Below are 17572 nucleotides of genomic sequence, written 5' to 3' on the forward strand. Positions count from 1 at the left end.
CTGTGGTCGTAGCCGCTGTTGTCGTCATTATTTTTGATGTGGTCATGTTCGTCATCATTTCTGTGGTACTCGTGTTCTCCGATGTTGTCGTCATCAATTCTGTTGTTGTCATCATCTCTTCCGTTGCATTCGTCATTGGCGCAATTGTGGTAGGCGCTTCCGTCGTTAAAGCCATTTCTATCGACGTTGCCTCTGCAGTAGGCGTTTCATCCATTGCTGTCGACGTCATGACTGAATTATTTGACGTTTGCGTCGTTGTCATCACTTCTGGCGATGACGTACCCACTAGCGTTGTCGTCATCATTTCAGTGGACGTGTCAGCCATTGCTGTCGACGTCATGACGGGATTACTCGACGTTTGTTGTGTTGTCATCACTTCTGGGGTTGACGTAACCATCGGCGTTGTGGCCATCATTGTAGCTGTGGTCGGTTTCTCTGTGGTTGTCGTTGATGTAGTGGCATCATTTGTAGTAGGCTGTACGGTAGACGCCATGTCCCCGCCATTGACTGTCGAATTAACCATATCATGTGTCGTGTTCATGGGACTAGGTGTCGTTACCATGGAAACAGTGGTTACCATGGCATCCGTCTCGTTCCCAGGGGTTGCCATACTCGCATTGGACGTTGGTGTCGTGCCGTCTGCCGTCGCTGTGTCGTTTGTCGTCAGCAGGATGGTGGTGGTCAGGAGCGGCGTTGTCGTCATGACGGCTGTGGGGACGTCTGCTGAAAGAACAATGTGTGACGTTAGAAAAAGTAACATTTATTTTTACAAGCACGTCGGACAAAACGTACTACATCTACGCGAAACCGTAATACATTGTGCATAGCACTTTGGACAAAACATCTCATATAAGTCGTATTCGCGCATATAAGGTTTGTAGTTTCTAAATGTTATGTCGGAGAAAATATCATCTGCCAGAGGCAAAGATCAGATGCAACGTTGACCAAAAATCCAACGAAAACCGTGAAATATGGGGGTTTCTTACAGGCGCAGTACGTTCTGCCGACTTGCTATCTTTACATGGTCTAGCCCTGTACGAGATAGAGGGACAGCCTAGTGCAACATCTAAGTCATACATGACAACCATGGTCAGATCTGGTGACAGAACAAGGTGATGCTAGAAAGGGCAAATGCGTTAGCCTCAAGGTACAATCCAGGTTTTGGCTCCGCTACGCTCGAAAAATCATTTTAATTTTCAAAATCCGGATGGTACAAATGCACAACGTTTACCTTCACATGGTCTAGCCCTTAAAATAGAAGGACAGTCAAGAGCAACATCTGGGCCCAACATGGCCAAAAACTGTCAGACTATTACGAGAATGGAGCCACTCAAGGAAGGGGCTCCTTAACAGGATTGAAAATACTCTGGAATGAGAGAGGTCTAGTCTAACAAACTGCCCTGTTCATTCTTACACAAACACATTCATATATATATATGATATCAAGCCCCTCCAAATCTGTCCTGCCACCTGCTACATAATGTAATTTCTGGCCAAAAACTTTTTAGCTTTTACATTTTAAGTTCTCGTGCTACCTTGATGATGTATAGATGTATCTGTTCTTTTGATTTGACCTTTACTTAACTCAGTAGATATTCGTGTGTAACATTATCTTCATTACAAGAAAATGGAAGGTTTGACATACCAGGAGTCATTGGTGACGTCATCTGATTTGTCGTGTTCGTCGTGTCTGACGTCATATTCCCCGCTGCTGACGTCAAGGAATCCGTGGTTGGAACTGATGACGAGGCCTGCTCTGTCGTTTTGAGTGTCGTGACGTCATTGGTCGTTGTCATGGAGACGCCATTTGCCGTTCTTGTTGTATCTGTGGTGACGGAAAGAGTCGAATAGACTGTGTGTTAACTTCGCAGAAGGAAAACGTATTGTTTTGGGTCTGATGTTTCTTCTATTTGTTTCTCTTCTTCTCCAAACATATAAGGTTGATGACCTGAGCCAGACGTCTATCACCATGGTAACTAGTGTCGGGTTATATCATGTTGCAAGTTTATAGCAGGAGGGATTTAGACTCCTGTCTAACCATATACACTGTATATGAATGTGTTTGAGTAAGAATTAACAGGGCAGATCATATGCGAACTTCAAGGTAAACAGTATGCGTTTGCCTTGCAAATGTTACCTTTCTAGTTCTGATATTTTTATAGAAGAAAATTCTCTTTCTTTTCACTTCAGTCGCCAGACACACATTTTGCAGTGATTGATTTCAAAGTATAATCTCTTTGTGTCTTCAAAGTTTAAGCTTTGTAGATGATCTAAGGCCATGTTGATTTGATCATATGGATGACATCCTCAGGGAACCCCAAAACGGATGCGAGCGTGCGAATATTAAAAAAAAAAAAGTTTTGGCCCCCCCAAAAAAGTTGGTTTCATTATGAAATCTACGTGGTCATGAAGGTTGAACAAATGGCACAGAATATGTTATGGCGAATAATCTACTCTTCGAATTCATTTCTTTACATTTTTGTCTTTTTTCCTTTGATTTTGGCATTCTACGACATTGGTATCGTTTCTAAATGTTTCCTTGCAACTTATGGTGTATTTTTGCTCATTTAGCAACTGTTTTGCACGATTTACAGTATGGTTGAAAACTTTTTTTTGTTTGGAAACGGCCGAAAATTCATGCGCGCGCGGATGTCATCCATATAATCAAATCAACATGGCCTAAGGTGGACAACCGGTTCGCTCAAAAGTATCAGCCTGCAGTACCTACAAATTTCGTAAGATGGCTCTGTTACAACGTCTTAGTGCATAAATCGTCTTGTGATTCATCATATTATAGCCACAACCTGTGTGGCTTCTGAAATTGGCCCGCACGTACACAGTATTTTAGCAGCGTATCAGCCTGCAGTACCTACAAACTTCGAAAGATGGCTCCGTTACAACGCCGTATAGTAGTGCATAAATCGTCGTGTGATTCATAATATTACAGTCACATCTTGTGTGGCTTCTGAATTGTCCCGCACATACACAGTCTTTTAGCAGCGTATCAGCCTGCAGTACCTACAAACTTCGAAAGATGGCTCCGTTACAACGTCTTAGTGCATAAATCGCCATGTGATTCATCATATTATAGCCACATCCTGTATGGCCTCTGAAATTGTCCCGCACATACACAGTCTTTTAGCAGCGTATCAGCATGCAGTACCTACAAACTTCGACAGATGGCTCCGTTACAACGTCATAGTGCATAAATCGCCATGTGAGTAATCATATTATAACCACATCCTATGTGACTTTTGAAATTGGCCCGCAAATACATAGTCTTTTCATGATCACGAGTCACCCGCAGTGGAATCGTGACCCAACAATTTTACCACAAGGACACGACATACCTCAATATTCATACGACCTAAATACCTGTGGTTACGACAAGCCCTTTTCCTGTCCTGACAAGCCCGTTTCCTGTTACTAGTATTAGCCTCCTGTGCAGGCCCCGCGGCGGTGGGGAAGAGTTTTTAACGCATTATTTTAATATAGCCGGCCATCCTACATAGCCACCGAGAGAAGGGTCCATTCTCTTGGCGGCTATGTAGGATGGCCGGCTATATCAAAATAATGCGTTAAAAACTCTTCCCCACCGCCGCGGGGCCTGCACAGGAGGCTATTTTCCTGTCCTGACAAGCCCTTTTCATGTCATGCTATTGAGGCTAGGCAGATAACGTTGCTTAGTCAACTACGACAGTTATGGTAGTACATACCATGTCCATTGCTTGACGTATTCTTTAACTCTAACAAATTTAGGTTAGGAAAAGGGATGTTGCCTGTGGCCTCCATAGCATGCCAAATTACTGGGGGTTTGGGGGGTCTTCAGGGTCTTTGGGAGCTTTTATGTGCTATTTTCTGACCACATATAGACAGCATAGCCGGCCTGTGGTTGAATTACCGCCATTTTTTAACTGGGCTGATCAGAAAACAGCCAAAGACCACCAAACCCCCAGTTGTATAAGCCTCAGCTGCGGAGGCTATGTTGCCTGTGTCCCTAGCTAGTCTCTACAAAAGCGCGCTATGCAGACTGTCTTTGCCCTCGAAAAACGGACACCTCGTTATTCACGTAAACAGAAATTCCAACGTTATAACGTTATGTTTAACTTTGTACGCCGAGCTGTACAGGCAAACACAAAAGGTTTCCGCCCCTCTAGAGCTATTCAATCGCTTTCTTCAAGGTCGGATGACTTCCATAGCCCACCGTGCCTTTTGTGCGAGCTTCCTTCCAAGTATTTGACATGCGTGACTAAGAAAAAGGCATTTCTGCAGGTAGAAACCTCAGAAGACAATGCCCTGACTGTACTTGGGAAGACCTCGAGTACTTGTGTCACAAGGAAGTCACGTTTGCTGAAGTTATTGGTTCCCTATTTTGGGTCCAAACATCCATAAGCATCCGTGTCCTAGGGGGTATGCGCTCTTCTGACAGGAATGTACAAAGGATTATACTGCAACCTGGCCGATTATAAACTTTGTGACGTTCACATAGCAATAGTTGTAGGTAGAAAGAACTTGCCACTATGCACTGTCAATAAGGTATGAGTATGAGGTAATGGTAGTGTTGTAGCGTTATACAGGCCGTATTATACGTATACGTGCTAGGTTCAGTGTTTTTGACACCTAAAGACTATATCCACCGCCCACAACACATACAAGATTATGCTGTTCATAGAAAAACATATTAACTGACGCAGTGCAAAGAACGAGTACGAGTACTCAAATTCAAGTAACGTTACTCAAGGTGGGGTCGTGTGGCGCAACGGCAGCGTGCGCGACTCGGAATCAAGAGGTCCCAGGTTCGAGTCCTGACATGCCACCGATCTTGTGCCCTTGGGAAAGGCACTTTACACGACTTTCCTCACTTAGCTCAGGTGTAAATGAGTATTGTCCTGCATGTCATGTATTTGTCCCCTGTGTTGGTGGCGGCATTAATATAAGTTGAAAAAACTTGAGTGTGTCGTCACCACGTCTGGTGATTACATGTTGGAAAAAATAAAATAAAAAAAGGTAGTGCCTTAGCCTTGTACAGGTCGTATACGTACTAGGTTCAGTGGTTATAACACCTAGATCCAACATCCACACCACATAGCCTCCTGTGCAGGCTCCGGGGCGGGTGGGAATTTTGATACAGCGTTTTGAAGAGTTTTTAAAACGCTGGTTCCATTCGACCCATTGCTTTTTGTTGCCGAAAGAAAGCAGGCTCCGTGAGTGTAATGGAACCTTCTCTCGGCGGCTGGTTGTAGGAGGGCCTGCAAGGGGGGGGGGGGGGGGGGTAGTGATTACGAATTACGCAAAATTTCGCCGCCTATTACGAATTACGTTAAAGTCTCAGAGCTGATTACGACTTTACGATTTGCGGCTAATGTCCAATTACGAATTACGTTGAATTTTGCGGAGGCTGCCTACGAATTACGAAGTCTAAAACGGCCTGATTACGCCTTACGAAAAAGGGCTTGCAGGCCCTCTTGTAGGATGGCCGGCTATCAAAATAACGCGTTAGAAACTCTTCAAAATGCTGTATCAAAATTCCCACCCGCCCCGGAGCCTGCACAGGAGGCTAACACCACGTACAAGATTATGCTGATCATAGAAAAACATATGAACTGTCGCAGTGCAACGAACGAGTACTAGGGGTCTCAAATTAATATAAGTTTGAAAAACTTGAGTGTGCCGTCACCACGTCTTGTGATTACATGTTGGAAATTATTTTTTTTTAAATTCAAGTAACGTTACTCAAGGTGGGGTCGTGTGGCGCAACGGCAGCGTGCGCGACTCGGAATCAAGAGGTCCCGGGTTCGAGTCCTGACATGCTACCGATCTTGTGCCCTTGGGAAGGCACTTTACACGGCGAAAATGAGTATTGTCTGTCCAGTATTCGTTTCTATGTGCGGGACACAACACCAGCAACAGCTGCCTCTGTTCCGCGTGTATTGCACTGTATTTCACTAAATAAATAAAAATAAAAAAAGACCTACTAGATATCAGAAATTATAAAATCTGTGTGAAAAACACACCAGCTAAACTTCCTAACAGAATAAAAAAATGTCTACAACGTTCTCACAGGTTACTAAACTATCTGTGGCCTTCAATGCTTTGCTGCGCATGCCCAGAACGGAGATTCTTTCATCTTTTAAAACTTAAAAAAAAAACTGGCCTCAAAATAACCCCAAGTTTAACACATCCATAAATCTTTCTTGAAGTTGAACGAACTACAATCCAAACTTCGGGGGATATTTTGAAACGAACTCTCCGCCAATGTCCTTCTCTATTTTCCCCATCTGTTGTTGATGTGGAAACGTTTTTTCCTACTTGACCTTCGTCAATGGCAAGGTCAAGACATATTGTTTGAGTTTAAGGATCAGGAGCAAGACTTGAGGTCCCCTTGGTAAGAGCGAGGCGCGTGAACGAATTGACAAGCTGGACTCTTTCTTCAGCTGCGAGAAATATCGCCGGGTTCAAGTACGATCTCTGACATAGCGCGTTGGGAGGTTTCTGACTCGAGCGTTGCTTAGGCCATGTTGATTTGATTATATGGATGACATCCGCGCGCGCATGAATTTTCGGCCGTTTCCAAAAAAAAAGTTTTCAACCATACTGTAAATCGTACAAAACAGTTGCAAAATGAGCTAAAATATACCGTAAGTTACAAAAAAATAAGTAAAAACTATACCAATGTCGTAGAATGCCAAAATCAAACGAAAAAAGACAAAAATGTAAAGAAATGAATTCGAAGAGTAGATTATTCGCCATAACATATTCTGTGCCATTTGTTCAACCTTCATGACCACGTAGATTTCATAGTGAAAGCAACTTTTTTTTTTGCAAAACTTTTTTTTATTCGCACGCGCGCATCAGTTTTGGGGTTCCCAGAGGATGTCATCCATATAATCAAATCAACATGGCCTTGCTTAGAATAAAAACTCATCCAAATTCTTGGAACTAGTTCACAATGAGCGAGCTTTAGAGCTGGGTTTTAATGGAATACGAGCAAAGGCTGAGTGGAATCTGAGCCTGGATTCAGACGGCAATGTTGTGATGTTGACAAAAGCTTAAAAATTGTTTCCATATAGGTTTAATTCTTTTTATATGATAAAGAATTTCAACAATATCTTTCTGTTTTAATACAAATGCATGATAGTCACCACTTTTAAATCAAATGGTCGCTTATTGTGGTCACTACCGGCAGGATTGACAATAACTTAACAACAAAATTTCTTCTTTTTTTCCAAAATCAGGCGAAACCTATTGCGCGCGCTGATGTCATCCATAAAAATCACTTGCTGTGGCCTTATCAAGGATCATATTCGAATGGTGCTTGTCGATCACGTTGTAAACAAAGCCGCAAATTCGCCTCGGCGGATTCGAGGCGTAGGAGTTGGAAAGGTCAGCTCTAGCAGGCGTCTGAGAACAAAAGCTGCAGGTTTAGTCGTGTTGTCGGAGCTTTCTCTCTCTTCTTCCCTCGCAGAGTCACTTACAAAAGCGAGCGAACATGCATTTTGATCAGTTATGACCAAAATAGGAAGAATATCTAGCAGAAAGATTATTACATGTTCGCAAAGGATGCTCTTATAATATCTGAAAATGCATATAATACCATATATATATATATAAATATATATATATATAGAGAGAGAGAAAGATAGAAAGAAAGCGAGGGAGAGCGAGATATAGATATATAGATGGATGGATGGATGGATGGATAGATGTATAGATATAGATAGATATATAGATATAGATATAGATAGATAGATGAATAGATAGATAGATACTATAGATAGATACTTGTAGCATAGATATAGATAGATAGATGGATAGATAGATGGATAGATAGATTTTGATAGATAGATTTTGATATATATATATATAGATAGATAGATAGATAGGTAGATAGATAGATAGATAGATAGATAGATAGATAGATAGATAGATAGATAGATATAGATAGATAGATAGATAGATAGATAGATAGATATAGATAGATAGATAGATAGATAGATAGATAGATAGATGGATGGATAGATAGATAGATTTTGATACATTTTGATAGAAAGATTTACTAATAGATAGATAGATAAATAGATACATGTAGATAGATAGATACATGTAGATAGATAGATACATGTAGATAGATAGATTTTGATAGATATAGATAGATAGATAGATAGATAGATAGATAGATAGATAGATAGATAGATAGATAGATAGATAGATAGATTTTGATTGATAGATAGATAGATTTTGACTAATACATATAGATAGATAGATACATAATCATAATGCCTTAAGCTGATTTGCGAAAACTTATTTTCCATACCATTTTACCGACTACCTCCCCCCCCCCCCCCCATACACCTACATGCCATTTAGACCGGGTTAAGCATCAGGTTGCATTTGAAAACACCGTACCTGTTGACTTTGTCAACCAATACCGATCGGAAAGTGGCCTTCTCTTTGTCCGATCAGTTTGTCCTTTAACTCTAAGTGTTTCCCTCTAACCCTTTCACATGCCCTATTCCCACACTTTTCCCACTATACTTGTTGTACCACACATTTTAGTTAGGCCACACCGCCTTAATTTTATGGATGACATCCGCGCGCGCATTGATTTTCGCCTGTTCTAAAAAAAAATCACGTCCACCGAGGCTCTGGCCTGGCACTAGGCCCGGGTAGTCCATGGTAGTTAGCAACAATACGGGCACCCAGGCTACCGAAGCTCCACGACTACTATAGAACTCAGTACATACGTACAGTGCCAATTTATAAATTTGACAAAAAGCCAGCAAGTGCCGGCTTGTTGTATACGTCGCTATGTACTGCCGTAAATTCACAATACCTGAGCTTTATATTCCTGTGGTTTAGTAGCATTTTTATTTTTGGCCGGAATTTTTTATTCGCCCGCGCGCACTAGTTTGGGGGTCTTCAGAGGATGTCATCCATAAAATAAAGACGGTGTGGCCTTATCCTAGACCTGTATGTATAGCAGGGCTTCTATATCCACAGGGCCAATTCTTGTGCTTTTTCCCATGGATTTTCTGTCTACATTACGAGTCAGGGTCTGTGTTAGCTCTTGTCCAAACAAATGCTACTAAAGCTGCTCCATTGTGATGCCTAAGTGGGGAAAGCGCCAACAAGAAAGGGGGGTAAAGCTTACCACACATCGTAGGACTAGCTCACAATGGTCGAGCTTTAGAGCTGGGTTTTAATGGAATAAGAGCAAAGGCTGAGTGGATTTCTGAGCCTAGATTCAGACGGCAATGTTGTGATGTTGACAAAAGCTTAAAAATTGTTTCCATATAGGTTTAATTCTTTTATATAGTAAATAATTTCAGCAATATCTATAGGTTTAATTCTTTTATATAGTAAATAATTTCAGCAATATCTATATATATATATCAATACAAACGCATACTAGTGACCACCTTTAAATCAAATATTATTTTTTGTGGTCACTAAGTACACAATAGGTATATATTTTTTTTTTAATGTAGTAAAGAATTTCCAGTCTTTGTGGTTTGATACAAAGGAATACTAGTGACCACCTCTAAATTAAAGGTCACTTTTTGTGGTCACTACCGGTACCGACAGGTTTGACCATAACTACACAGTACATGTGGCGATGTTTGAGTAAGCTTTAAGGTTTGTACACAATACGTATATTCTTTTAATGTAGTAAAGAATTTGCAACTGTTACAGTCTATATGTTCAAATACAAACGGATAGTAGTGACCACCTCTAAATTAAATGTCATTTTTTTTTGTGGTCACTACCGACAGTTTTGACCATAACTAAACAGTACATGTGGCGATGTTTGAGTAAGCTTTAAGGCTTGTACATAATACTGTATTCTTTTAATGTAGTAAAGAATTTCAACTTTTTTTGTGTTTTGATACAAACGGATATTAGTGACCACCTCTAAAAGGGTCATTTTTGTGGTCACTCCCGACAGGTTTGGCAATAACTAAATAGTACATGTGGTGATGTTTGAGTAAGCTTTAAGGCTTGTACACAATGCATATATATTTTTAATGTAGTAAAGAATTTCAATAGTCTTTGTGTTTTAATACAAACAAATACTAGTGACCACCTCTAAATTAAAGGGTCACTCTTTGTGGCCACTACCGACAGTTTGAACATAACTAAACGTACAGGCGACGATGTTTGAGTAAGCTTTAAGGTTTGTACACAATACGAATATTTGTTTTAATGTAGTAGAGAATTTAAACTGTCTTTGTGTTTTAATACAAACACATACTACTGACCACCTTTGAATTAAAGGGTCACTTTTTGTGGTCACTCCCGACAGGTTTGACAATAACTAAATAGTACATGTGGCGATGTTTGAGTAAGCTTTAAGATTTGTACACAATACGTATATTCTTTTAATGTAGTAAAGAATTTCAACAGTCTTTGTGGTTTAATACAGACGGATAGTAGTGACCACCTCTAAATTATAAAGGGTCACTTTTTGTGGTCACTTCTGACAGGTTTGACCATAACTGCACAGTACATGTAGCGATGTTTGAGTCAGCTTTAAGGCTTGTACACAATACGTATATTTTTTAATGTAGTAAAGAATTCCAACAGTCTTTGTGTTTTGATACAAACGGATAGTAGTGACCACCTCTAAATTAAAGGGTCACTTTTTTGTGGTCACAGGTTTGACAATAACTGCACAGTACATGTGGCGATGTTTGAGTAAGCTTTAAGGCTTGTACATAATACGTATATTCTTTTAATGTAGTAAAGAATTTCAACAGTCTTTGTGTTTTGATACAAACGGATAGTAGTGACCACCTCTAAATTAAAAGGTCACTTTTTGTGGTCACTCCCGACATGTTTGACCATAACTAAACAGTACATGTGGCGATGTTTGAGTAAGCTTTAAGGTTTGTAGACAATACGTATATTTGTTTTAATGTAGTAAAGAATTTCCACAGTCTTTGTGCTTTGATACAAACGGATACTAGTGTTACCTCTAAATTAAAGGTCACCTTTTGTGGTCACTACCGACATGTTTGACAGTAACTAAACAGTACATGTGGCGATTTTTGAGTAAGCTTTAAGATTTGTACACAATACGTATTTTTTTTTTAATATAGTAAAGAATTTAAACAGTCTTTGTGTTTTGATACAAACGGATACTAGTGTTACCTCTAAATTAAAGGTGACTTTTTTGTGGTCACTCCCGACAGGTTTGACCATAACTAAACAGTACATGTGGCGATGTTTGAGTAAGCTTTAAGATTTGTACACAATACGTATATTCTTTTAATGTAGTAAAGAATTTTAACAGTCTTTGTGTTTGATACAAACAGATACTAGTGACCACCTGTAATTAAAGGGTCACTTTTTGTGGTCACTATCGACATGTTGGACCATAACTACACAGTACATGTGGCGATGTTTGAGTAAGCTTTAAGATTTGTACACAATACGTATATTCTTTTAATGTAGTAAAGAATTTCAACAGTCTTTGTGTATTGATACAAACGGATAGTAGTGACCACCTCTAAATTAAAGGGTCACTTTTTGTGGTCACTCCCGACAGGTTTGACAATAACTAAACAGTACATGTGGCAATGTTTGAGTAAGCTATAAGATTTGTACACAATACGTATATTTGTTTTAATGTAGTAAAGAATTCCAACAGTCTTTGTGGTTTGATACAAATAGATACTAAATTAAAGGTTCACTTTTTGTGGTCACTACCGACAGCTTTGACAATATCTAAACAGTACATGTGGCGATGTTTGAGTAAGCTTTAAGATTTGTACACAATACGACAACTTGCTATAATGGGTTTTTTATCCGGATGTTGTTACACAATGGTTGTAATGCTGTAGACACGCTGATATCTGTGTTATATATTAGCTAATCTGGCGGATGTAACAATCCTTGTCGCGCCGGTTGTTTTAAGGCCACAGCATGTAAGTTTTATGGATGACATCCTCCGCAGACTCCAAATCTAATGCGAGTGGGCGAAAGAAAAACAAGGTGGGCCGAAAAAAACAAGGTTCCTACAATAGTTTAAAATTTTGACTCAGTCATTGTACAAATGGTTTTGATTCAGTGGGAACATCACATATACACAGCCAGCATCACATATCACTGCATCAAAGTAAAAAACAAAACATTAAATCAGAGTCTTGTCTCCTTTCTTCATAGTTATCTGCCATCCACCTTCCGGCATGGCAACAGACATCTTTGCCCACTTGCGGCATGTTGACCACTGTCAGAAGGCAACAAAATTTCTTGTGTTTTTTTTTAATATCAGGCGAAAATTAATGCGCGCGCTGATGTCATCCACAAAAATTACTTGCAGTGGCCTAAGGTGTTTGTACCGTTGTTGGACAGCTCAAACATTTACTAATTAGTTTTACAATAACTCAGCTTGTCAACAGTAAGTGTATCTGTCCATGTAACGTTATACCCCTTTAATTAAAGGTGATGAGGTCCCTATCTCTACGTGGGAGAGCTTGGGGTGTCTGTATCAAACATGTGCAGGTAAAAGAACCCAACACATATTGTGGGGTCGTGTGGCGCAGCGGCAGAGTGCTCGACTCGGAACCAAGAGGTCCCGGGTTCGAGTCGCTGGTCCATCAAACAGTGGGAAGAACTCCCCCCCCCCCTCACACACACACACACACTCTCTCTCCATTCAAAATTCTGGCTACGGGCATGTACCTACCTATCTTGCCTCTACCAGGCACCGCGGATCGCTGGAAAAATAGTAGAAATTGGCCTAAATAAAGGGATAGTATACCAGAGAAGATCCCTGGCCATAGAAGATCCCGTGGGTCGCGAATTGGATCTTCTATATGGCCCGGGATCTTCTCTAGTATACTATAGAAATCAGAGGGATTCCATCTATACATGTACTTATGTAATAGATAATTTTCCAATATTTAGGCATTTAGATAGAATAGAAAAATTCAAATTCCTCATGAAACTTGACAAACCATGTATCATTAGCTCAATATGTTCGTACGAGAAGAAGCTGAACCTGTAAATAGTAGATCACATTAGTATGTATAGTTTGTAAGTGTCATTGCTGTATTCTTTTTCCCTGTTTACCCAGTCGAACCGCAGACCGCTATGCGCATCGGTTCTGCGCAGCTCTCTCTAAGATCTCGTTTAAATCTCGCGCTTCTTTTCCAAGGTAATGTGATCCGCGAGAATCCGCGAGAGTTTGCTACTGTTTACTGTTTCGCTTGTAACTCCGCTTTGCGTAAGGGTTTCCTTGTCATACGTTAATGTGAGATGTAAGAAGGGCCGGCGTCACGCTCAAGGTCGTAGATGTACATTACCGGTGGTGTTTGTTGGAGAAACGAGGTTTCAAAGTTGACCGTGTATGATGAAGATGATTCCACTCGAGACAGGTACCCTTTAGTTTTTTGGGGGGCAAACCCGTTTGCCCTATTTCATCGCCGATTTGGTGTATTGTTTAATAAAGTATAGACCCTCCCTCATCTATCGTGTGTTGTTTCTTTTGGGATCCTGTAGTTGTTAAAATATAGTAACCGATAGTAAGCTGAGCTCATTCAGTCGAATTCTCAACGATTTTTGTTCGAATCTCAAGCTTTTGCAACTAGTTCTAACCAATTCACCTGTAATGTAAGATGTGGCTGAAATATAATTATGTTGGCTTGACACCTGTGTACTTAGTTTTGAAATTGCACAATGTGTATTGCAGCTCGACCTTGAGAAAAGTGTAATTTCTTTACAGTTTTTTTGCCTTTAAAAATGTTCAGTTAAAAGTTATATAGAACAAAAAAGAAAGTGAAAGAATATCGACCAAATAGTAAGCTTCAAAACGATACCCACTTTACGGATGAAAACAGAAGAGAAGGAATTTGGGCATGAACAAATACAACAACAGGTTGATTTTTCATGACCTAATTTTTGAAGGAGAAATCGGACACTATGACCTGTTACTGTAAATATACAAACATCGGGCAGATGTACTGACATTGGTATAGTTGCACATGAATCCCACTTTCTCTAGCGTCTTCATGATATAAGTCTGACTTGGAATGGGTTTCAGAAAGTCTGTTTGTGATGAAAAAACTTGATTACTTCTTTTTATGAACTTTCGCAAACAGCGGTTGAAAGTTGCAACATTGTTGGCGGCGCGAAAAATGGAACGCGCTGCCTTGGTTCCATGGATCGAACGCAGGAGTTCGAAACCGATTGACTTCAAATTTGACGATTTTTGAATGGTCAGAACCTTGTATTAAATTCCTCTTTTTGTATATAATTGAATGTTATCATATCACTTATTATATTGCATGTGGTAGCCACATTCATACAGTTTCTCATACCAAGAAACGAATTTTATGACATTACGCGAAATGTATCAAAATGTAGCGGAAACTCAGGATGGTGTGTGTTAGTAGCTTACAACTGGGCTAAATTTGACCACCGCGATGTGCGCATCGTCACAGTTTTTTTGGGGGCAAACCCGTTTGCCATAAAATTTGCCAGGGGTCATTGGTATCAGTGTAAAGGTTAAGAAGTGGGCTATCACACTGTGGTATTAGATAACGGGATCCAGTTAAATAGTAAAAAAAGACAAGCACAAATAAAATGACCAAAAATTGCTAATTTTTGGAAGGCCGTAGGGCTCGCTGTCATTTTGCAATGCACGGAATAACTACATGGTTGCACTGGGCAAATCCTGTAGATGTGAAAAAATGTAAACATTGTGTAGGTCTGAGGTATTTTTGTTACAATATAGGCAGTTGTTTACACCCATGCAACGGGGTCAAATCGTGACCCGGCAAACGCCGTATCTTAGAGAATAACGCGTTCTACGGTGACCTGCGGTTCGACTGTACCCATGACCTGTACTTAGCTTGTTAGAGCACAAACGTACAATAAAGGTCTTTCATTCATTCACTATCCCTTTATTTCGGCCAGTTTCTACTATTTTTCCAGCGACCCGCGGTGCCTGGTAGAGGCTACTACCTATCCACGAAATTAGGTCAGGGGTTATCAGTCCTATTCAGGGACTATCGCCCTATCGGATAAGTGTTTGTTCTAGCTAAGTCCCAATTCATTAGGACACCCTATAGGATGCAATGTTACCCCCGGACTGGATACCGTAACAGATTTTATATACAAGTCGCTCACTTAGATGTACACAACCGAAGGACTTTGTCCCCCGACGTTTCGGCAACCTTTCGGCGACCTAACGACGATAACTTTATTGTCGTGGGTCTTCGTACGATTTTGATTTTGTCGTAGAACTTTTGGCAGACTGTAACAGAAACGACAACAGACAACCTATTATGAAAAACTAAAACTTTTCTCCAACTCAAAATTTAACTCACCAGAAATTTTCGACTGAATCACTCAGTCTTCCTCAGCTATCTGACCCAAATGCTGTGGACACGTGATTTTTCCCACGGGTGACGTCAGCAAAGATTCAAAGGTTGTCTGAAGTCGATATCGCCCCCCGTCCCGGTTGACAAGGTCGTACGAAAAATGTGACCCATTTAAAATCTTATACGTCTGTTTTTTTTTACGTGTGTCAGCGAAGAAATGCATACCGAGAAATTCATAACAATGAATAAAACAAGAAATCCCCCCCCCAAAAAAAAAACCTCAAATCTTCGATTTTTTTTTTTACGGAACGCTAAACCAACCCCAGGCTACCTCTGAAGACATTATGACCAATATGTAATTTATATTATACAACCCGGCAGTCAAAAGACATCAAAGTGGGTACATATAATGAAGTGTTTAATTTCAGGGTTCAGTATTACCACTATTACACCGTACTATGTAGACATGGGTGTTTTCAAGTGTTTAACTACAAGGCGTATCTACTAGACCAATATGTACCGCGTTATTGGTGATAAAAGCCTGGTAATTATGGGTTCACCACAAAGTGGTGAAACCATATTGCTTTTTCTCATGATTCTCCTCCTTCTTCTTCTCCTCCTGCCATTTCTTTAAATGGATTCAGCTTCTTCATTTTGGGGCCTAAGGACCTGAAATTTGGTATGGAGGTACAGTAGGCAAATACCCCCAGGCGTTTTTTTAATTTTTGTGATACAGGCTTTTAGAATGGTTTTATTTGAGTTTTTTGGCTGTGTTATAGCAAATGTATTACTGAGTTAGTGTGCAGTGTTACCACATTTGGGCATGAGTCATCACAATGGAATGCAGGGCATCAACCAATAGGCATGCAGCTTTCCTCTATTCTCCTTGCTGATTGGCTGTTGGAATTTAACAGGCTTAACTTAATTAATACCTGCACAGAACCATTCCATACTGACAGTAGGTCTGTATTCAAGTGTTTTGGTAGGTATTTTAAGCTTTCCTGCTCCAGCATTGGAATGCGGGGCATGAACGCTTCTTTTTTCAACAGTTTGCATTATGCAATTAAAAATCCTAACCAATAATGTAGGGAATAGCTATCCAACTGTTGTAGTCTTAGTTGTATGTTACTTCATACTATAGTTATATCAATGTAAAGCATTGTTTTCCCTTGTGTTTCTCATTCTTCCCCTGCCATGTCGTAAAATGTGGTGAAGCCATTGCTGTATTTGCTCCAAAGCAAATGTCGGCCTTTCTAGTTTATAATCTAAATTTTATCAAATTATATGTCGGCAACTGTTGTCTCCAGTGGTAGCGTTTGGTCGAATACGAAATGGCCTTTTTTTTTCTTAAATGATCAATATACTGGGCGACTCTATATCTTGAAATGTTTCTGTCAAATGCCTTTATGAAATCTGGAAGGTTGGTAGTAATACAGTAATTACATGCTGCTCAAGCGCAGACTGTAAGGTTTGAACCACTCACACCGGGAAGGACCACTGTTCTTTCCCATCAATGTGATGGGTTTTCTAACATGCTCAAGGTGTGGCTCTCCTTAACACGGGACTTCTAGCCTCTACCAGGCTCGGGGAGGCGGCTGGAAAGAGTAGAAATCGGCCAAATAGAGGGATAATCATGCCAAGGGAGTTTGTCCGTTGAGAGAACAGTTGGGGTGCGGCGAACTGTTCTCTCAACGGACAAACTCCCTTGGCATGCTTATCTCTCTATTTGGCCGATTTCTACTCTTTCCAGCCGCCTCCCCAAGCCTGGTAGAGGCTTCTGCACATGAGGCTAGGTCCTTACGTACATAATGGCCCTGCGCGGTTCCGAGTGAGTGAACAGCCGTTATAGTACATCTCTCTGACAACTCGCGTCAACACACCCTGCAGCAGACCGGTACTGCCAGTACTGGTCACCGCAGCGCCAAACTCGAACACAACAAAGAAAACTCGCCACCGTCCCAGGAGGAAAGCTTAACACGGCAGTTTTCACTTTCAGCGGTCATGCCGACCTGGGAGCGCTTGTAAGGAGAAAGTGGACTGATCTTAAGGTGTGTTTTAAGGTGCAGACCGTCTTGAGAAGGGAAAAGACTTGACCAGGTGTTTACAAAGTGTGTGAGTGCGAAGCTGGTACTTAAGTAAACCTCGGGGACTTAAAGTGAGGCTTACCTGTCGATCTTCGCGGCGTTACCTGTGTTAGTTTACCTGTGTGAGGTGTGGTTACCTGTTCTTAAGGTATGGATACGGGC

General features: G+C 40.7%; 1 protein-coding gene across 1 annotated transcript in view; it reads right to left on the reverse strand.

Annotated features, from left to right (window-relative positions):
- Window positions 1-177: 177 nt before the first annotated feature.
- LOC109464769 (salivary glue protein Sgs-3-like) overlaps window positions 178-17572 on the reverse strand; it is a 27895-nt gene continuing 10500 nt past the window's right edge. The window contains exons 2-4 of the mRNA XM_019761843.1: window positions 1646-1825; window positions 287-723; window positions 178-192 (exon numbers count right to left, since the gene is read on the reverse strand). Of these exons, the coding sequence (XP_019617402.1) occupies window positions 178-192; window positions 287-723; window positions 1646-1825 (632 nt within the window). The remainder of the gene's footprint in view (window positions 193-286; window positions 724-1645; window positions 1826-17572) is intronic.

Source organism: Branchiostoma belcheri, unplaced genomic scaffold, assembly GCF_001625305.1.
Source record: "Branchiostoma belcheri isolate BF01 breed outbred unplaced genomic scaffold, Haploidv18h27 scaffold140, whole genome shotgun sequence".
NCBI classification, from domain to species: domain Eukaryota; kingdom Metazoa; phylum Chordata; class Leptocardii; order Amphioxiformes; family Branchiostomatidae; genus Branchiostoma; species Branchiostoma belcheri.